The sequence below is a fragment of the Talpa occidentalis genome, unplaced genomic scaffold (assembly GCF_014898055.3).
Source record: "Talpa occidentalis isolate TD23 unplaced genomic scaffold, MPIMG_talOcc4v2.1 talOcc4.12, whole genome shotgun sequence".
NCBI lineage: Eukaryota > Metazoa > Chordata > Mammalia > Eulipotyphla > Talpidae > Talpa > Talpa occidentalis.
In genome coordinates this window covers 51,418,539-51,442,133 of record NW_023601212.1, presented here as the reverse complement: position 1 = coordinate 51,442,133, position 23,595 = coordinate 51,418,539, and the positions used below count along the sequence as shown (strand labels likewise).

Below are 23,595 nucleotides of genomic sequence, written 5' to 3'. Positions count from 1 at the left end.
TTTCTTCCCTCTCTGAAGTTTCAGAGAACTCACTCTGCACTGTTCTCATGGCAATGGCCTTGTTCAGCCTTTTTTGACTGCATGTTTTTACTTTCTCTAGAGAACTTTTAGTCGAAAGCAAGTTTTTATCTTCACTAGCAATTAACATAGTAATCTGTGCATTATAAATGGCTGCTAGATTTGTGAAGGATTGAATCAATATTAACACTTCAACAATAATACACTGGGTGTGTATATGTATACATTAAATATATATAATAACATTCTTGATCATGTGCATCTGACCTGGCACTTTTGGAAAAAAAGAAAGGTGATATCAGAGGCCCTATTCTTATTTATCATTCCTGAATACAATAAAATTAAATACCCCAACTGAGCAACATGTTTTTAAAAAGAACATGTGCATTTTCTTTAGATTACCTTCATCCACACATATGAGATTGTGACTTATAAAAATTATAGGCAAAATAAATGCTTTACAAAGTTTACAAAGTTTCTCATTGTGCTGGTTTGTAAGACCTCCTTATTTTTCTCTAAAGTAATAACAATCACTTATTCTAGAGCTGGTTGCTGTCCTCTAAAACAGAGGTTAAATATAAAAGTCTTAGAATGTGTTAGGCTCAAAGCATGAGTATTGACTGTGTTTAGGGAACAGAAAACAAATTCCAGAAGAACAAAACGATATGCAGAAGCTTAGGACTGACCAAACTTCTTGGGGGAAACCAAGCTTACTGACACAACAGAGCACAGTCATCAGTGAAAATGGAGTTAAACTTGAATTTTCAGAATTAAGAAAGCCAAGAGCAAACTGAAATAAAAAGGAATAAGTGAAGCTCAAGTTGTGCCCATAAAACTCAGTTAAGTTGGGATAGGTCATCAGTGATAAAGAAGCTTCAGGAACACTGACCGGAAAAGACAAATCCAGGTCAGGGAATATGTATGCTAGCACAAGAAAACAAGGCAAATGAGAGTACAAGGCACTAAGGAATCAGCCAAGATGACATCAGTAACAAGCAAATGTCAAAAAAGATACAACTAACTCAGGCCATGGTCACCCTGAAAGCATAGCCATGTTGGCTTCCCCAAGTGAACTGCACTGGGGGACGGTAAACTGATAATGGAGACTGGGGAAAGGGAGTAGCGTTATAAACCCTGGTTTGCACAGGAACGAGGTGTTGCTTAGAGAGGATACAGCACGAGGTGGTTTCAAATGGCTGTTCTACTCCTTCTCAGCCTGTAAATATGGAACATTGTTTTACCTTCCCTAGTCTAAGACTCCCCACAAACAGAAGCAGGATAATAGCATGCCCTATCTCATGCTGGTAAAAGAAATAGACTTTATTAATGAGTTAGCATGTAGTAATAACCAAAATATTAGCAACCATTGAAGATAGTTTGTTAATTTATTCAACCTCAAGTTCTAGAGTTTAACATCTACTGTCAATTTAGAATTTCAACTTTGTGTATAATCTGCCTGATTCACTGTGATCGCCTTAGTACTTATGTGCTAAGGCCTTGAGAACTGACAGTTTATGCAAGGTAAGGCTGCATTTTCACCTACAGACAGACATGGCTGTGCACACAGAATATTTTGAAAATATCACAGTTAGCAACAGATTGATCATGTTGCTCTAAAATCCATAAAAGTCTTGTAGTTTCTGACAATCAAATATCTATCTACTATGACAACTTTTGCCATATTAGTCAGAGATTTTCTTTTCTAATGTGGCTGAACATACTGTTTTGGTTCTACCAAACCACAAAACATGAAACCAGTCTAAGACGCAAACCCTGTGTGGTATGCAATGCTACAAATAAAAATGCTGCCAAACCAACTTTTTGTTTGATGCAGTCAATCTTCTTGTCTTCCAAATGACTTCACAATTCACTACCTCTTCTGAGAATGAAAGAAAAGCTTTGGTAACATTCCCTGTTGACCTGAAATGTCCATAAATTAAAGTCATGATAATGAGAAAGAGGAAAAAGGAGACTCACTACAAGAACTCAAGAATGATATCGGTTACTTTATTATTTTTTTGGATCTGGTATTGTTGATGTGAAGTAACAAGCCCAAAAAAACAATCTGAAAGCCCAAAGAGCTACACAATATGAATAAAGCATGTTTTCCTTCTTAAATCATAAGCTACTTAAATTTATGCCCAACAGTTTTGGAACACAGATGAATAATTTTATGCACTACTAGTGGTGGGACTTACTTGTCTCAAGTACTTTAAAAAAAAAATTATCAAGTTGAAATGGCGACTTTCATATTAAAAGCTCAAAGGTTATTCTTAAATGCTATGCCACTATTATATATGTTTTTCTACATTTTTCAAGACTTAATCTCTGAAATTAACACCTATCTGATACCTGGTGCATGCACATAGGAGAGGCTCTCTCATCTTTAAACCAACCTATCTCAGAAGAACTAATAAAAGTCAGGAAGAAAACCTAGGCACTCTTCAGAACCTATACTTTTATCTATTATATGAATTCTGGGGAAAAATTTGGGGGGTTATTTGTTTGCTTTCTTTTAAACTTAAGAGTGATAACCACAATCATTACCCTGATTGATATGCACAGTTCTTGAATATTATATCTGCTAGGAGATGCAACAATAGCTTTATGGTCTAAATAAACTTTGTAAGCTACAATAATCAGAATTTTAATGGTGAATAAGGAGAGGGTTAAGGCATAACAGAAACATTCCTGGTGTAGACTTTAATATGAAATGATTTGGCAATGGTTAATAACGATCAAGATTACAGTAAGCAAACAATTGAGTTTATATTAGTGGTTCCATCAGGACAATTACTGGAATAAGAGTTGAGGAAGCTATTGTTTTGTAAAGGGTCATAGAGTGAAGGTCTTGAATATGAGTGAAGATAAAACAAAGTTCATTTCAAGCAAAGAAGGATAAATACAAAACATTTGTTAGGAAGTTTTTTAATCCAAAGCAAGTTACTGCAGCACAGACAGCCTTAATGCTACATGGTTTAGCAGTGGTCAGAAGAGAGAACCTGGAAAGTCCAGAAACTAAAAAGTGAATGCATATGCAGTAAGTAAGCAAAAAAGCATGTACGTGATATTTTGTTGTTCTATAATCTTGGAGAGAGTGAGGGTTCCATTCCCTTTTTGCTGGGAACAATCTGCAATTTGAGATTCTTTCCCTCTTCGTTGAGGAGTAGACTGGAGCAAGACAATTGTAAAAGTGTGTTGGATAAACACAAAATATCTGTGCAGGAAGGAGGAAGCAACAAAACTAGAAAATGTTGAGAACTGAAGCATTATACTTTTGTATCTCTTGAAAACAAGAATAATATATCTAGGGACCTTCTTCCTTTGGACCTTTCACATCTGACAACACTACTTGTATTTTATACTCTGCTGGTATATTCATATCCCCATCCACCCAGAGATTCCAATCTTATTTACAAGGCACTTCTCTTAATAACCAAAGAGTTTAGTCACGGTTCAAGCACATCTTGCTTTGCCCTAGACAGATTCTACAGGGGCCTTTGTGGCCATTTCTAGCTTCATTGGTTTTACCCTGAGGGCATGATCACCAAGAATGCAGAATATTCACCAGACTGCCCAGGGGCAAGGATATCATATATGATTCAGAGTGAAAAAAAAATTAGTTTATATGAAACAGAATATTAAACATAAAGGGCAATGATTTTCATTTTAAAATTAAGGGAGTAGAAAGAACATATTTTGTGTTACTTTACTCTAAAAAAAATGCCTTTTCTTTATAGTTTTTAACTTTTGTTAAAAAGTCAACTTTGGCAAGGAAATCATTGTACATAAATGAACATACAATTGAACATTATGCCGTATTTGTAATTTTTAGGTGATGCAAACATTTGAATTATCTGTTAAAATCAAGCTGCTAAGTTCTTTTAAAACAAAGCAAGCTGTTTCATTTCATTCTTTACCACACTGTGTAGAGCTTTCTGTTTTGTTTTGTTTTGAAAAACATGAACTGAAGAGACAAGAGGAGGGAAAACCCAACTTCTTGAATGACCCGATTAGAGTGTCATGCACATGTGTGTCTTTCACATTGTGATTGACATTTATTTGTAGTTAGTACTTTATTTTATACACTGAGGAGTCATACTAGTGAGTTAAAAATAAAAGAAAAGTAAAGCACAATCTGCTACCTTTGTTGTCATCAGCATCTCCAAGTTATGGTCCAGGGCCAAAGTCTAATTTCTGGCCTCCAGATGTTAATACTTAGGAATTTGGTTAATACTTAGGAATTTAGTCAGAATGGATGATTCCTGACAGGAATCTGTTTGGGAACATGTGATATATCTGTGAAGTCAGAAAACCTGACTCTGTCCCTCCATAGCTCTGTGACCCTGTTCGTTGTTTAACTTTTCTAATCCTATGTTTCCTGCAAATTATATTTCATGGAAATAATTATAGTATCTTCATCTTAGGACTGTTATTAGGGCTTAATGAGATAGTGCATATAAAAGTTCTTAGCACAGTGTACGCTATATAGAAAGCACTTGACTATCATTACTACATTAAGTATCTGGATGGCTGAATGTTATTCTTACAAATATTTAGACCCAACTGTTTCAAAGTTATCAGCATTGAAAAACAGCATATCAATTTCAAAACAAATCATCAGTCAGAACTGGGATGCTTACAGCCAACATCCAGAGTTATCTTCCCAGTCGCTCTTCCAGCTTCATTGACAGCCACACACATATAATCCCCAGCATCCAGGTCTTGAGTTTCTTGAATCTTCAAAAGTCCCAAGAGAGGGTCAATAATGAGGAAAGTTGAGGGCCTCAGTTCCAGATCCCCTAAGTCAAAACAAGGAGAACATTAAGCACTAAAGTATTTACATAGTTTACTCTGCTGTTGGTTTGATTTCAAAACATCTGAAGAAAACTGATTGTAAAGTTTTTAAATACAAGTGTCTGGCACAATGTACACACTTAAACAATGTTTATATGAGGAAAGAATGAAGTGTTTCTTGGCACTGAGCTGATTTATTAGTATGTATAATTCTACAGGCTAATCTATAGCCAAAAATCTGTTCCTATGTGGATTTTGTACAAATATTTCCTACTGTATATGAGGAACATACCCTCCAAAACAATACTGAGGAAGTGGCAAGGGTAGAAGCTGTCACTATGGCTGTGGCAGGTAAGAAGGGCATGAGGAGATGTGAGTTGAAAGACTCATGACAGGATGAATTCCAGTTACCCAGGAAATGCTTCAACAACTATAGGTGTTCTTGGTTTGGCCAATGACTAGGTTTTTGATTTGTTGGATGCTAATGCTATCAGTTTTTTGTCTTAGAGGTGTGAGCTGCCTGAGAAGAATCTGATAATGGTTGGAAGAAAAAGGAACCAAAACTATAAGGAGAGGGGAGGGAAGAGCTTATTGGGAGGAGACAGGTTACATATGAGGAATTTGTGACAATGAATAGAGAGGTGTGTTGTGATATCTGTCTCCGAGGTCATCTTTATTAAATCTGCATTACTCATCAAATTTCTTTTTTTTTAAGTGGATTTTTTTTTCGTATAGAAGAACTGGGATGTAGGCCAGAGGTACAGGAGGTGAGAGGATTCACCAGAGATGGATTGGGGACCAGAACAAGTGGATCTACTGAAATACACTGCTGAGGGGAGAAGAGGGTGAATAGGAGAGGGACGCTGTGCCATGTGGGTCAGCAACCTGGCCGGGGATTGAACTCAGGCTGTAGCGATAATAGTGCTGATATTAAACCTCTAGGTCACTGGGGAGGCTCACAATTAAATCTCTTTAAGTTTGAATTACGGGCCTTTTGGAAGAAGCAAGTAGGAGGTAAACGTATATGCAATGGAATTAAATATTGAATTTCACCTAAGAGTGAAGGTAGGATAACCCAAGAAAGCTAAGTATTGTGTGGGTTATGGGTATAAGCTCTGTTCTTGTAGCATGCCAAGTCCCCTGAGAACCATTTCTATTTAAAGGCAGACAAGAGCTCAACAAATCTGGAAGACAGCTTTACCCCCCAGGGTGGCTCCTCTCCTAAGAATGGAATTAACCAGAATGACCAGCATCATTAAAAATGCCTGCTATAGATGTTTAATGTCAGCTTAGTGTCCATATATTACATTTTTTTTTTGTGAGGGGTAGTAACAAACTTTTATGAAGACCCTAAAAACTTCCAAGAGGTTTGTAAGTATTGTTCTTAAGTCTATAGATAGATGTCATGTCAGAAAAATCTAGCCAGTGTTAAGTCTCCAAAATGTCACACAGAGACCTGGAAAAGCCACATAAAGCCATGGGCCTGAAGACCAAAGAAGTAACTCCCTTAGCTTCTAGCGAGTAAAGAAATTGAAAATTCTCTAGGATACCACAAAATGCACCAATCAATGGACTCAAGACAACAAACAGGCAATTCTCTTTTTATTTATATAATCTGGGGAGGAGAAAAGGTCAGAGGAGTCCTAAATTTAAAAACAAGAAAATTACATTAGCAACCGTCAGTGCCAAAACTAAAGCACTTTTCAGCATTCCAATACTTTAAACCCCAATCATCTTTTCAAGCTTGCTACTACATACCATGCAAGGACGAGAGAAGCAACTAAAGCCATGTCTATGTGCCTCTGGGAAATTTTCATAAATAAAAGCAGATGATGTTGACATAAACTTTCCTCCCACTAAGGGAGGATGCAATGTGGCCTAGCTGTTCATCAAGTATTAAAATGTTTGGAATAAAATGCATTTAGATTTTTGGAATTTACTTCTCCTTTTTTTTTCCCCCCCCATATATGTCACAGGACATAACAGTATGAAATAAAGACCTTTGTACTGGTAGGTTTTCAAAATAAAAATGTTTAAAGAGTAACAGTCAGTAGTGAAAGAAAATATAAATTGGAAAACATTGTTTAAAACAAATTTGCATTAATATCACATTTTGATAATCTCTCCTTTCTTGATTTCTATTTAAAAAAAATCAGTCTTTAAGTTATGGAGAAGCCAGAGAAAATACAGAACTCTGAGATGAAAATGAAATAGGGATTGTTTACTTTTTATATTAGATAAGAAGAATGTTATACATAGTAAAATAAATAAACTTTTCTAACTAGTACAGGATTTAACCATCATTAGTGTTAAAGAGGGTTCTCTTTCTGCTGTAGTTTAAATCCAATCCTGGCCTCTTGGATGTAAAGACTAACAGAGAGATCGTTATTCCTGGCATAAGATCTTTTCAAATATTTGATGGTAATTAAGTGGCTTTCAAAAATGTTTGTCTCAAGATCCTCCTACATATATTTAAAAATTAATGAGGGCTTTAATGAGTTTTTGTTTACATGGACTATATTTATTTGTACTTAGTATTTTAGAAATAGAACTGAAAAAATTAAAAATGCATGTATTTATTCTATAATAACAAACTCATGGTATTCTAACATAATGAATATATTTTATGAAAAATGTTATATTTTTTTGAAACAAAAGAAATTCAGTGAGAAGAGTGATGTTGTTACACATTTTTGTAAATCACTAGAATGTGTAGCTTAATAGAATACAGCTAAGTACTCATATGTGCTTCTGCATTCACAATACGGCATATCACACATTATGAAACCTCCAGAAATTCCATCATAAACACATGAGTCAGATGTCCTTGGTGGTGCAAGGGGTTAAGGTGAAATCTCAGAAGCTAGCCACTGCCTCTGCAGCATGAGTTCGATCCCCGGCCAGGGAGCAACCCACATGGCGCAGCAGATCTCTCCTGACTTGCCTGCTGCTCCCCTCAGCAGTGTATTTCAGTCAATTTGCCTGTTCTGTTCCCCACTCTGTCTCTGGTGAATCCTCTCACCCTCCCACACCTCTGGCCTGTACCCCAGTACTTGATGCATAAATAAGTAAATCTTTAAAAAAAATAAAATAAACTCATGAGTCAATGAGTGTATAAAAGAGAAATACCACCTTTGTGTTATTAGGAAAATATTTTTGATCTTGTGGGTTACCTTAAAAAGACTATGGGTAGGCTCAGGAGTTCCTGACTACACTTCAAGAAGCATCCATCTAAATGAAAGCGGTTTCTTTCTCTTGGTGAATTATTTCTTTATTAGATAATATTGGCTTATAACACCATATATAATTAGGTTCACAGCTTTTCAAGTGTATGTTATCGCACCACACCCACCACCAAGGCACTCACAGTCCTCTACCATAATCCAATTTCTTTAATATTTTACCAAAGATATCCTTTATTTTTTTAAAGATTCATTTATTTATGCATACAAGACCTGGGGTACAGGCCAAAGGTGTGGGGGGTGAGAGGATTCATCAGAGACAGTGGGGAGCAGAACAGGAAGACGGATCAAAATACACTGCTGAGGGGAGCAGCAGGCAAGACAGGAAAGATCTGCTGTGCCATGTGGGTGACTCCCTGGCCGAGGATCAAACTCGTGCTGCAGTGGCTGCAGATAGCTTCATAGGTCGTGTTTAACCCCTCGTGCCACCAGGGAGGTCCACCAAAGATAGCCTTTATATGTTTTCTTTGTATTGCTGATGCTTTCTTGAACCCGTTTTATGGAGTTCAATTCTAAAATTGAAAAATCTAAAATCTCAGTAGCATTTTTGATTATAGAACTCCTTTTCTTTGATAGACTGAGCAGAATGCGATTTGTTAATATGTGATGGATGCCAGGGGCTGGGAGCAGGAGGCATGGGGAGTTGCTGTTTTAACTGGTATAAAGTTTCAGTAATGCAAGATGAATACATTCCAGAATTCTGCTGTATAGCACAGTGCCTGTATTTAAGCAATGTTATACTGCACACTTAAAAATTTGTTGAGGATAGATCTCATGTTTCATGTTCTCACTATAATAAATAAGTAAATAAATAAATAAAACTATATATACATATGTAAGTAATTGACACCATAAATAAAGTAGATGACACCATAAATAAAGTAGATGATACCATCCATCTACTTTATTCAACTAGAATTGCTTAAAAAGATATGAAAATTATTTACATGGTCAGGATAAGAACTCTTCTTTACCCCTGTGGTTTCCATAAGGTAGGAGTTTCCTAATCCACCTGGAGTCTGATTCCCAGTGGAGATGGGAAAGGAAGGCCTATGCCTCCCTGGCACCCATTCTTTTTATAGCTGGTCTGAATGTAGAAGTGTCTGATCTCAAGTTTTGCTATGATGATCTAGATTCTACTTATACAGTTGTCTGCCTGTGACCAGGAGAGTTAGTTGGCCTAATGTCTTCCAGTTCGAGGCAATACTGCCTATTGTGCATGAGCTTTGGCGCATTCCTCCAACATCATCTGCCAGTATTTAATGCCCATATTCTAGCTCTATTGGTTTATAACTCAGACAGAGAAATGCATGTTACTTACTAGGCCCACTGAACTAATAGGTACTCAGTTGCATGTTTGGAGGGGCTTCCTAATTCCTCCTCCAGCTTCCAAGCTATTAATGGGGACAAGGCTGAGAGGAACAATAAGTTATTCAGGAAAGTAGCCTCAATTTGGGAGAATACAAGGCTCTGTATGACTCTGCTATAAACAGGCAGAGAAATCAGCAGGTTCCGCTAATTTTTAAAAAGTTTTTTCACATTTATTCTTTGTGTTTTTATTTTGAACATAAATTACTGACTGCTGTTTTTTAAAATACTGCCTGGATATTTTTCTGGATTCATTATGATGTGAGTTTAAAATTGATACCTATTTCACTTGTAATTCAAAGACTTGAGTATTTTAAATAGGTAAAATTAGTTTACAATAACTGAAATAAACCTAGGTAAAAAAGCAAATCCAAATATACTTTCTTGACTTTCTTTTTGTCCAACATCTAAGTGAAGCTGCCATGGTAGTTGCTGCTCCAAGCTTTGTGATGCCACCCAAGGATGATAAGGAGAAAGATGCCAATAAGTTGGCCAAGAAAGACAAAGACCCATTGAAGAAACCTCGAGGCAAGGCCACAGAGAAGATGTGGTCCAAAGGCAAAGATTGGGACAAGCTCAATAACCTAGTCTTGTCTGACAAAACTACAAATGACAAACTCTGTAAGGAAGTTCCCAAATGTAAACTTATAACCCAGCTGTAGTGTCTGAGAACTGAACATTTGTGGTTCCTTGGCCAGGGCAGCTCCTCAGAAACTCCCGAGCTAATAAAGAACTTATCAAGTTGGTTTCAAAATAGAGAGCTCTAGTAATTCACACCAGAAACCAGAAGTGGAGATGCCACAGCTGCTGGGGAAGAAGATGCATGAACAGGTCCCATCAACTGCACATTTGAAAAATAAAACTTCACTAAATTAAATAAAAACTGCCTTATCAGAGGAAACAAAGACTTTTTCCTTAATGTGGAAAACTGTGAAAATGACATTATTTCCTAGTTTCCATCCTTGTTTTTGATTTGTATTATTTGAAAGTGTTTCTTTTCTACATAAAGCTCTTCTTTTTCACCTCATGTTCCCCAAGAGTTTGAACCCGAGGTGAATTCATAATTTTGTGATTATGACATCAACCTGTTGCTATGGGAATGTCTGTGATTTAACAAACAGAATCATAACAATAGTGCTTTGTACTATTTAGCATTTTTCATCTGAAGATTAAAAAGTATTTTGCAAACTGCATCTCAATAATCCTAGCAACCTCCCTGTTATGGTGTTTTTGGGTATTTTTCTTTCTCATAAACTGGAAGAATAGAAAGAAATGAAGAAGGATGCTTTACACAGGTATCTGCTGTCAGCATCTGGGCCTGGGCCTGGACCCAACTGTATCCTCACTAAGGACGGATGACACACAACAGTTGTTTTATTAGAGAACCACAGGGGAGTGATCTTTACGTTACAAATAGTGGCAGATCATTTCTATGCTTAAGTATCTTCTATGCATGATGCAGCTGACCAGCGTTACATTTGTCTCTCAGTTATGTGTAAGTTTCTATGTGTGTCTTTATTTTAACTTCTATGTGTGTTTTTATTGAATATGTCCTTATGAATCTAGGAAACTTTCTATGAGGGAGAGTCATTATCTCTAAGAAAAGTGAACCAAAATCAGCGAAGATATTTTAAATGTTAACTGAGTATTCTTGGACAATTTTCTTCAGGAAACAATCCTAAACTAACAAAGAGAATGTTCAGCTGGATTAGCAAAGGCGAACTTTTCCTGCTTTGATTTTCACGGTCCTATAATCCACACCAGATGTCAAATCCTGAAATTTAGAGTTCAGAATTGTGAAGCATCATTTCTAGTGAGATCATAAACACATTTTATGGGGCTGCTAAGTCATGCACCAAAACAAATTTTTAACAAATAACTTTTTTTAAAGAGAAAACAAAGCTAAGTGAACCAGACATGAACATACTTAAGAACAGTACCTTTAAACCATTTAACTTGAGGTGGAGGAACGCCAGAGGTTTTACATTCCATAATTGTTGTGTCCCCAAGGGCAACCAAGAGCTCACTCTGAACTACGATCAGCTTTGGGGTTTCTGAAGAAAACATGCAAATAGTTAACATGTCCACAATGCCACATGAACCCTGTTTACATTTACTAAATGAACCAATTTTAAAAAATCTATTAGTATTGATGTGCTTTAGGTCACTTCATCATTTATTAAAAAAAAAGGAATGCTTATTATATACATGCACACACAGGTATGTGATGAAAGATCATTTACTAACACCAAAAAAAAGGTTATTAGGCAAAAGTCATTCTGATAAAACAAAGTCCAAATATTTTAGGAAATTAAATGAAAGGATATTATGAAAAATGAGGTACATGAGGAAAGAAAAAATCTTCTATCCTATAGAAACCATACTAAAGAAACAAGACAGAAGGATAGTAGTAATAAAAATAGAATCAAAAGAGCTATGGTGATAAAAATGACTTGGCTAAGTGACGACTCAAGGATAACACAGGTGAATTTGTTGTAAAGGTTTCTATGATTTTATAATATTCATGTTTAAGAGAGACACTTGCAGTCTGAGGCTAAAATTTGCATAAAATACAAAAAAGTAGATATTCTCCATTTTGAGTCTCTATTATCCTTTGATGTTCACTACGGATATTCTCAAGTTTCTTTCCTCAGCTCTGTTTGCTTCACCCTCTTGCCTAATACTTTAATTTACTCACACATTTTCTCTTAATGGGATATTTAGAACTTCCTTGCTTCCACTGAGATGATTTTAAACAAAGCCAAGAGTTAAATTATCAAAGACCATGTTACTCTCCTATGAGAAAATCTTCAGTGATTGCTCTCCATAATCCTCTAGTTGGCTTTCAAAAATTACAAACTTTTTCTTTTTAACCTTGCCTTCCATGACATGTCCTCACTTATAAAGCAAGAAGCTACTGATAGTCCAAAATGCCCCTTACTCTCCCGTCTTTCTGCTTTTGTTAAAACTGTTTCCCCTGCCTAAAATGCCCTTTGCCACAACTCTTTTTTATATATTTCATCATTTTATTGGTCACATGCATCCTTAATGCACATAGTCCATTTGTTCATTTGTCATTTTTTATGATTATTTATTATTTACTTATTTTTAACTATTTATTTTAACTGAGGCAACATTGGAGTATCCTCACCATAGTGCATCTACCACCACAGACCTTTGTCCATCCTTCCCTCCCTGTTCTTTCCTCTCCCCTACCCCCTTCCCCCTTGGTATCTCAGTTCTGTAGTCAGTCTGTAGTCTGCAACCTATCAAGCATAAATTGTTCAGCTTGCCTTCATCTGACTATTCATTTAGTTACTTTATATTCCACATATTATATTAGTGACACCATCTGGTATTTTATCTTTCTCCTTCTGACTTACTTTGCTTAGCATTATCCTTTCAAGCTCTTTGCCACAACTCTTCAAATCCCGTTCATTCTTCCAGACAGAGCTTAAATTCTGTCTCCTTAGAGAAATCTTTGTAAATTCCCCAGTCAGAATCAATCTTCCCCTCTGCCAACCATCCACTATAGTACTTATCCGTCTGTCTTATGATATTACTTCATGTATATCAACTCCTATTATACAAGCTCTTGAAAAATAAGGACTTCATGACTCACATTGCTTATGCTTCACTGCACAATCTCTTGCACATCATCTTTTACACTCTGGGTGATTAATAAGTTAAATTAATGAGTATTTTGGCTCCATTATGAATGAACAAAATTCAATTTCTGTAATGACTTATATGCTTCAACTCTGTCTACACATTTGTCAGTTCCCTCCCCACTTGGGTGTTCTGTGAACATTTTTAATTGCTATCATCAAAACTGAGCCCATTTTTCTTTCTAAGCTCTATAGAGCTTATCTATAGCTGAGACCATTTTTTATCTATAGCTGAGACCATTTTTTTTTTTACAGCCTTCTAGGTTTAATACTTGTGATTCTTTTGTTACTACACTTGCCTAAATTAAATTCTCTAAATTGGGGCTCTTCTGTATGTCTTACTCTCCACTCAGTTTCACTAACTCATCATGAATGATGGTGAATGAGAATGAGCGAAAGGTTGGGTTGCTGGCCATTAATTATTCACAACTTACAAATTAACACTGAGTATGTAGTATCTTAATCCTTTATTTATCTAAGAAAGAACAAATTAAAAGAAGCATTCTATTCTATTTTCTTAGAATAGATTATATTACATACTATATTACATTATATACATACTATATATCAGAATAATATTCTATTGAGGAATACTATATTATAGAATAATGTTCATCTCAATAAACATTTGAGATTACAAGAGAAAAACTGAAAATAGAAAATGAAAATATTCAGATAAAGGAAAATTTTAATTTTAATAGAAACAATATAAAAGTTTTTTTTTTAAGATTTATTTATTTATTGATTGATTGATTTATACATATATGCATACAAGCACTGGGTACAGTCAGAAGTGCGGGAGGGTGAGAGAATTCACCAGAGCCAGAGCGGAGAGCAGAACAGGCAGAAGGACCGAAGCACACTGCTGAGGGGAGCAGCGGGCGGCAGGAGAGGTCTGCGCGCCATGTGGGACCCTCCTCCAGTGGCCTGGGAGCAGCCGGGGATCGAACCGGCGCCGCAGAGGCCGTGGGCAGCTTCGCAACCCAGCGCTCAACCGCTGCGCCACCAGGGAGGCCCCAATATAAAAGTTTTGAATGTAAGTGGAAAATATAGCATGAATTTGCAGTAAACTAGAAACATTATAGAATTAATTGTGTATAACTGAAATGTTACAGAGAATAGATGAACTATAGAACTACAGAACTCTGTGGACATTCTGGAAGGTTCCATAATCTATTAGCTTCTTTGATTTCTGTTGACTAATGAAGTTGTTCATTTCCTGAATTTTTAACTTGAACAAGTTATAATATTTACTTTAATCAGTGTATGAAATGAATAGTACATTTTAAGATGGAGTATAACTCAACCCTAATATTAACTTTTAGAAAAATACTTTTACATTGCTTAATATGATATCCACTCTATTTCAATTACTTTAAAAACTGATTATACTTGCCAACGTATCTGAGAATAGAAGTCTGTTTATCTGTTCCAGCTGAATTACTTGCCAGGCAGCCATAGATCCCTGCATCTTTGGCAATTGCACTTTTGATAAACAAGGTACCTTCTGATGTCATCCTATACCTATGGATAAAGAAACAAATTCTTTTCAAATATCTTCAAATATTTTGGAATTACATTTTTGGCTCTAATTTCAGAAATGATCAGCATCACTTTGTAATAAAAAATGTTGCAATAATAATAATACATGCATGTATCACCTGGCTACGTGCCAGGGACCGATCTAGAAACTTTATTAGCATTTAAAAAATTCAGAACAACCCAATGGGTTAAATATTACTATCTATGTTTTACAGATGAGCAAAGAGGTGATATAACTTGCCCAAAGTCAGAGGTAACAGAAGAAATGGAAACTGTACTAAGTAATTTTGCTTCGAAGGCACAGCTATGCCAATGGTTCCTCACAATGAAAACCTGAGAGAAGCAAGGCCTCATGTTACACAGAGTCAGGGATCAGGCTATGGATAAAAATCAGCTTAGGGTCTCCCTGGTGGCTCAGTGGGTTGAGCACAGCACTGTGAAGCTGTCCGCAGCCTCTGCAGTGTGGGTTCGATTCCCAGCTGGCCAGGGAGAAACTCACAAGGCGCAGAGGACCTCGCCTGACTTACCCGCTGCTCCCTTAAGCAGTGTCTTTGGTCCATCTGCCTGTTCTGCTTCCCACTCTGTCTCTGGTGAATCTTCTCACCCTCCTGCGCTCTGGCCTGTACCCCAGTTCTTGTACAAATAAAATAAATCTTAAAAAAAAAATCAGCTTATACCTAGGCCTTCTTCCTTATGCCAAACCAAGAGCAATAGGAGCATGATGGCTGGAAACTTTGTTACGTTCCACATGCTCACTTTACTACTTGAACTTGAGAGGATTCAATGTCTTTGAAAAGCATCCAACACAATAAAATGCCTCTCGATATAGTGTGACTAATGTGAATGGGAGGTACAAAGTGCATTACACACACTCTAGAGCTCCTGTTCTGTCTCTTTTTCTCTTTACTGTTGAATACCATGACCCCACCTTTTACAAATTTATTAAAACAACATGTTATGCCACAAAATGTTTATTATCCTCATTTCAATGATTCAAGGTAAACCAAGTGTTATGGTATTATTCTCCATCTCAAAGTGTTGGGAAGTGCTTGATCCCAGCTACTAAGTTCAAGACTTTAAAACCTCAACCTCCATAAATTCATCATTATTTTTTTTAATTTCCTGAATTATTAGAAAATCTAAAGCTGTGGATTTTAGTTAAACCTCCCTTAATCTTAGGGATTGAAAGGTCCATGCAGGGGGCCAGAATGCAGGAGCCAACCAGGAAGCCCACCTGGGGGGCAGGAATGTGGATACCTGCCTGGAGGATTCAGGCGGTGCGCCTCCCCCCTCCACCCCAGGAGTCTCTTCTCAGACAAAGAACCCCTTACCTGCCCCAGGAACCTTTTCATGCCCTACAAACTTTTCCCGCCAAACGAGCCCACCTGACCTCTCCTCACCCTATAAAACTCTGCTTCCCCCTAACAACGTGCGCGACTCCACTGACCCCCGCCTTGGGTCTGTGAGGTCCGCCCCGGAGCAATAAACTTTCCCTTCCCCCAAGGAAGCTTGGCCTGGCTGTTCTTTACCGCGCCGAACCTTTCAGGGATTTTGTCAGATTTGTTTTGTCTGGAAATTCCATCAACTTTTCTCAATAAAAACAAAGAACATGATACAAACCCAGTACCTGTGTGAACCCATGATTAACATATCTTTAACAGTCCAGGCGATCTTTGGTTTGGGATAACCCGTTGCAGAACACATAATGGAGACCTCAGATCCTCCTGTGAAAGACTGATTTTTGGGCATCACAGTGACTTTGGGTGGTTCTGCAAATAGAAAATAAAAAACAAAATCTGTAGTGAAATGCCAGTCCACCTTGTTTTGAGGAGCTTCCTCTGTTAGCAGATTTGTGAGCTTCTCACCACCACCCCTTGATTGTCTTCCTCTCTGAGTGGCCCATATCAGAGATCTGGTCCATCCGTGCAGGAGAGTAATACCAACAGCAATGAGAGCAGAGGAAGCAAATTCTCCTGGAGGATAAAATGAGTTGGAACCTGATGTCATGTTTCTGTGTCTCCAGTGGTTACCATGTGACCCCTTGCTACTTTGCTTCCACCTCTGACAACTGGTCTCTATCTGCTTATACAGAACTTCAATATAAGCCTGTTTTCCAGAAAAGTCTAGATAGGAACTTGTGCCTCTTTCCTTATAGTGATGACCGGTTTGGAGCCAAAACTTGTCCTGGCTGCTCCCTGCTTTATTTGAACTGCTGCTCTTTCTCCTTTTATCAATTAGATTGTAAATTTGTTGAGGCAGAGATTATGTCTTTCATGGGATTCTACATTCTACTATATTCTACAGTATTTTAAAATCCTTTGCATGTTATGTAGTGACCTGTAAATTACAGACACTTACAACTGTTGGTAGAATATAGGCTCTGAGAATTTTCACGACTCCCAGCCTCTCAAGATCCTGCTCTATTGATCATTTGCCTCACATGCAAGGATTCACAGGATCTCCACTTCAGAAAATAATAAGTTTTTCAAAGTTCCTATTGCATTACACTTCCATGGAAGAAAAAATGAACTTTCAGAAATGAAATATGAAATCAGGAATTTATTATCACATAGAAAACAAAAATTCTGGGCCTCCCCTGATGGCACAGTGGTTGAGCGCTGGGCTGTGAAGCTGCCAGCAGCCTCTGCAGCGCCGGTTTGATCCCAGCCGCCGGCGAGGGTCCCACATGGCGTGCAGACCTTTGCTGCTGTGCCTGCTGCTCCCCTCAGCAGTGTATTTTGTCAGTCTGCCTGTCCTGCTCCCAGCTCTGGCTCTGGTGAATTCTCTCACCCTCCTGTGCTTCTGAGTGTACCCAGTGCTTGTATAAATAAATAAATAAATCTTAAAAAAAAAAAAAAGAAAACAGCAAAGAAGCTTGCTCAGAAGTTTTCTGCTGTTTTCTTTTCTTTCTTTCTTTTCTTTTTTTTTTTTTAAAGATTTATCCTTATCTTGTCATCCAGAATGAGAAGCACCCAGCTGTGTATCAGTGTCTTCAAACTGGAGCCTCTGCTCCTTTGATTTTCAATTTGGGGCTTGTCTTTGAAACCCTGTTCTTTTTTTTTTTTCTCAGCATCTTGTGGAGTGTCTCTCCTAAACCCCCAAAATTGTAGGATCTTATTGACCTTGGAGGATGACTGCTTATCTTTTTAAAATGCTTTCCAGAGTTTCCCACAGTAATTTTATATAGACCACAAATTCTGTATTTTGACTATACCCCAAGATGTTCTCTAATTTGATGAAACTCAGTATTTGTGTGTTTGTGAATCTAGCTATTAGTGTGCACATAAATAAAGGTAATGGAAATTTTGGAAGAACTTCATTTTGCTTTTATAGACAGATGTCATCTGGCAACACAGAACTCAACATAGAAATTTGTCATCTGTGTAGTGAAAGCCCCCTGGCATCTGCCTCCCTAGTCATCCACTAAAAACATAATCTTCCTGGGCCTCCCCGGTGGCGCAGCGGTTGAGCGCTGGGTTGCGAAGCTGCCCGCAGCTTCTGCAGCGCCGGTTCGATCCCTGGCTGCTCCCTGGCCACCGGAGGCGGGTCCCACATGGTGCGCAGACCTTTCCTGCTGCCTGCTGCTCCCCTCAGCAGTGTACTTCGGTCCTTCTGCCTGCTCTGCTCCCTGCTCTGGCTCTGGTGAATTCTCTCACTCTCCTGCGCTTCTTACTGTACCCAGTGCTTGTATAAATAAATAAATGAAATCTTTAAAAGCAAAACAAAATAAAACATAATCTTCCTAATTAATTACCATGATTATAGCCCTGTTGGCTTTAATAAATTTTATCTGCTCCCTATCACTTAAATTGAGCACCAGTCATCACCCTGACACCCTCAGTCATCCATTATATAACCTTGCTTCACTTTTCCCACCCTCTCTTACCACTATATGACATTTACCTTAGATTTCACCATTTACTCAACCTGATTTATACTTTTCACAGTAGTTATTCTATGCCTTTGCTTGTGTGTTCTCCCTAACCACAAAGTCTTCTGTCAAAATCCGATCCTTCAGCACTTGTCTCCAAATTCACCTCCTTGATAAAGCTTTGCCTAACATCCATCTATTCTTTCTTCCTGCTTTGAGCTTCTAAAACAAACAAACAAAAATTCTCTGGGGTAACTGAGATAGTGATATGTCAGGTCTAATCAGTTACATGGTTTATATCTATAGTACCACAGAGTGAAAACTAATTTTCAGAGAAGGTACATACCATGAAGGAAATATTAAATATATTTCATGGTATAAATATCCTCCACTTAATAAAATAAATGAAAGTGAATTCATATCTACAATGTTTAGAAAAGACCTCATGAGTATTAACATGAGTATTAACAAGAATAAATAAATTGATACATACATTTTTTTGCACAGTTATTAAGTCCCAGGCTCTGTGCTCACTAGTAGAAATACACTGATGAGCCAAACAAACATGATGTCAACTTTGCATTTAACTGGGTTTTTAATATGAATGAAAATAAGAAGTTCAGCTAGTCAGATCTGTTCATATTTATGGCATATCTTTTTTATATTAGTATACAAATTGTGGCTTGGTTCGTTTACAAAAATTAATCTGAGGAATCCTCACACATCGGAAAGTGATACAAGTGGTATGATTGGGTGGGGGCAGCTACACAACTGAACAAACATAATTAGCACCTAATTGCTAGCAGCTTACAATTGCCCTCCCCCCTTTTATTTCCTGTTTAGATTGTGTTTTTCAAATTATGATTGTCTTTGAAGTTAATGTTTGAAGGGTTTTTCCGGCCTGAGAGGTTGGATTGATAGTCTCATTATTCCATGGATTCTTTTTGGTGAACACAGGGCTAGGGAAATGTATGAGGTCAAAGATGCAATGGTGATGTCCTGTAAATTCAAATTGTGATTCCATCTGGAGTTCATCAATTTTGAGATGCTGGGGTTATGGAAGATAGTCTTCAGGGGATGAGAGAGGGTAATAAGCACTTCTTTCATTTTTACAAATATCATTTAATATCCACAGTTATTCTCTCCTATCTTTCTACAATAAAATGTTTCTCATGGTTGATTCATTTTGACATAGAATTGCTGCAAATATTCAGCAGCTCTCAAGACTTTCATGTAAACATGGTGTCTTCCAAAGGAGTCTGCCAGAATTGGCCTGGCATTTCTCTCCCAGAACAAATCCCACAGGTAGACTCAAGAGTTCAGATATCAAAGAGAAAATAAATGTCAGTTACCCAAACAAGGATGTAGAGAGCTAAGGGGTCATTTCTCAAATTAAGCCTGGATACGGAGTACTGCTCAAGGTCATAAAATAAGTGTGTGCAAAATACAGATGGGATGACATCATCCCTTGAAGGTGAGAAATTTACCATTGTTCTGGAAAGAAAATTTTTGCTGATAAGAAAATCATAAAGGATTTGAATAAGCATAGGGAAGCAAAGTTGGATTAATAGTTGAATAAAGTTGGGCAAATAATAGTTGACTAAAGATGGGGAGGGCCTCCCCGGTGGCGCAGCAGTTGAGCACTGGGTTGCGAAGCTGCCCGCAGCCTCGGCAGCGCCAGTTCGATCCCTGGCTGCTCCACGGCCACCGGGTGAGGGTCCCACATGGCGCGCAGACCTCTCCTGCCGCCTGCTGCTCCCCTCAGCAGTGTACTTCGGTCCTTCTGCCTGCTCTGCTCCCCGCTCTGGCTCTGGTGAATTCTCTCACCCTCCCGTGTTTCTGACTGTACCTAGTGCTTGTATAAATAAATAAATAAATCATTAAAAAAAATAAAAATAAAGATGGGGAGACTCACACACCCTGAGTTGGTTTTCAAGCTCACTTTACCACCACAATCATTAGCATTACCACCATTATCATTGCTACCACCACCATCAACCACCAACCTTATCATCATAAGTAACCACCTGCTTCCAGGTAGTAAACGTAATAGGAATATGACACTCTATTAGGTATTAAGGCATCCATTCAGTTTTTTTTTTATTTTAATCATAACAAAAGCACCAGTTATTTCAAAGAATGAAACAGATTATGTAGTGCCGAGAAAAACAAACACTGATTTAAGACTTGGATGTTTTAATGCACAACAAAATGTATTATAAGTGACCACGAAAACAGCCATTGCTCTACCTACAAGGACTATGACAGATAAAATCTCACCTAACCCTTGGAAATCATCAATGTCTTCTTCATATGCAGAAAGCATGCTGTTAGGAGTCAAAGGGGTGTGATTCTTATAGGAAACTCTCAAACAAATGACTAAAGACTTTCTCTTCTAGTTGATTTAATCATTATTGATAAATTAATCAGATAATGGTAATTCTTTGGATTACCTTAGTAATGATTTAAAATATTTTTTCACCAGTAGTATATTTTTATAACAGTAGTATATTTTATGCCAGTAGTATAATGAGAGTATTTAGGCCAATTTCTTTGGTTTTTCATTCTTTCAAACAACAAACATTTACTGACTTCTATGTTTCAACATTTTATGCCTTCAAAGATCTCATAGTGCATTATATACAAAGGCATTTGCAATCAAATCAGTGACTAAAACTACTTCTAATAGTCAGTAGTCTATTAATTAAAATAGGAAGGTGGGCAACTTATTGAGTGCCAGGTGTCTAAGTCTAGACCCATCATTTTCCACAATAACCATGTGACATTTGAACAATAACTATGTGAACTGATATTTGACAGATAAAGAAACTAAGGTTCAAAATAAACCAGTGTGTCTATATCTTAGTGAAGATAATAACAACACCTACTTCATAGAATTATTGTGGATTATCTAAATTATTATTCATAAAAATTTATAATAAGTCTTGGAAAATAGTAGGTACTATGTGATTATTGCTGTTATAAATATGCTACTACATTGGGCCTCCCTGGTGGCGCAAGGGGTTAAGCACAGCACTATGAAGCAATATGCAGTCTCTGCAGCACAAGTTTGATCCCCAGCTGGCCAGGGAGCAACCCACATGGTGCAGCAGACCTCTTCTGTCTTGCCGCGGCTCAATCTGCCTGTTTTGTTACCCACACTGTCTCTGGTGAATCCTCTCACCCCCGCACCTCTGGCCTGTACCCCAGCTCTTGTACACATAAATAAATAAATCTTTAAAAAATAATAAATAAAATACTTAAAAAAATAAATATTCTACTACATGGTAAAGTACAACAAAGAGTAATAAAGTATGGTATTATTTAAAATATATGTACCTATACATTACATAGATATTTATAAATAAAATTTGATCACAATTCTCATATCTGAATATTCTATTTATTTTTTTTTAATTTATTTTATTTATTTATACAAGCACTGGGTACAGTCAGAAGCTCAGGGGGGTGAGAGAATTCACCAGAGCCAGAGCAGGGAGCAGAACAGGCAGACTGACAAAATACACTGCTGAGGGGAGCAGCGGGCACTGCAGGAGAGGTCTGCGTGTCATGTGGGACACTCACCGGTGGCCGGGGATTGAACCAATCACTGCAGAGGCTGCGGGCAGCTTTGCAGCCCAGTGCTCAACCACTGCCCCACCAGGGGAGGCCCTGAATATTCTATTTATATTCTATACCTATTAATAAATATTTATTGTATCTTATTTAATACTGAAATTTCAGACATTTCTATATACTCAAAGTTTATTAGAAATGTCAATAAAAATAGACTAATTTTCCATATTTTGCTGATTACAAAGACATATTAAAATCTATGACACCTGGCACAGGTTAAAAAAGAGTTATAATGATGTCATGAGCATGTGGTTATGATAATATTAATCTTAGAGTGAAGTAATTTAGGTCCTTTGGGACTTTATCAATCATCTTGAAAAATACTTTCTTTTTTATTGCAATGTTCTCTGTCACAACATGGACTAATTAGTGACAGGCATCCACCCTTTCCTGACACCATAGAAGACACATGAAAACTTCTAATATTCATACAGAAAAGGCATTAGATAGGAAAGGAGGTATTGTTTGGCTCCTTGATTTCCATGTGGTGGCACTGATGGAGAAAAATGTTAGTTATCTACTGAATATGCTTTAATCTAAGGAGGATACTCATCATCATCTTCAACTACAAAAATATTCCTCATAAATGAGTAATTAGTGGAATCAACAGAAAATTTTTCTCTTCCCAGATAAATAGGAAGATTCTCTTAAACTTGAAATTCAGAGCATATACATGCATTTAGTCTAACCTCTAAATCTGGCCAGTACAAGTATTTGGAAATTTAGCAGCCTGAATTTAACAAATTCAAATATGTCACCTTGAAACTGACAAATTAATCTAGGCTCTTTTATAAAATTTTGCAAAATTCACTCATATGATAATTCTTCTAATCCATGAGTATGGAATATCTGTCCATTTCTTTGTGTATTCTTCCATTTCTTTTAACAATATCTTACATTTTTCATTGTATAGGTCCTTCCCCTCCTTTGTTAAGTTTACTGCTAGGGATTTCAATCATTTTGATATGTTTGTAAATGGGAACTTTTTTTTTATTTTTTCCTCTTCTAGCTCATTGTCTGCATACAGGAACAAAATTTATTTTATTGCTGTACTGATTGTTACAATTAGTATTTTAGTTGCATCTTTAGGGGTTTTGATGTATATTATTACATAATTGGCATATAGTGATAGGTTTACTTCTTCTTTCCTAATTTGGATTCCTTTTCTATTGCCTAATTGCTGTAGCTAGGGCTGTAATTAATAGTAGTGGTAAGATTGGATATCCAGTCTTGCACCAGATCTTAGAGGAAAAGCTTTTAGTTGTTTTTTTTTTTTTTAATCTTTGAAAGGGGTGTAAACTGCGATTTGACATATATAGGCTCTATTATGTTGAAGAATGTTCCATCTATCTACATTTTTAGAAGGATTTTGTCATAAATGGATGTTGAATATTATCAAATATTTTTTCTGCTTTTATTGATATGATCATCTGATTTTTATTTTTCTTTGTAT

The 23,595-nt window shown here is 37.1% G+C and overlaps 1 protein-coding gene and 1 pseudogene across 2 annotated transcripts in view; one reads left to right on the top strand and one right to left on the bottom strand.

The window, feature by feature from the left end:
• Positions 1 to 23,595, bottom strand: part of HMCN1 (hemicentin 1) — a 508,306-nt gene that overhangs the window by 263,611 nt on the left and 221,100 nt on the right. For both annotated transcript variants that reach the window (XM_037506314.2, XM_054693419.1), the window contains exons 12-15: positions 16,263 to 16,404; positions 14,490 to 14,617; positions 11,366 to 11,479; positions 4,662 to 4,820 (exon numbers count right to left, since the gene is read on the bottom strand). In XM_037506314.2, coding sequence (XP_037362211.1) covers positions 4,662 to 4,820; positions 11,366 to 11,479; positions 14,490 to 14,617; positions 16,263 to 16,404 — 543 coding nt within the window. The remainder of the gene's footprint in view (positions 1 to 4,661; positions 4,821 to 11,365; positions 11,480 to 14,489; positions 14,618 to 16,262; positions 16,405 to 23,595) is intronic.
• LOC119240263 (40S ribosomal protein S25-like) lies at positions 9,875 to 10,252 on the top strand (annotated as a pseudogene).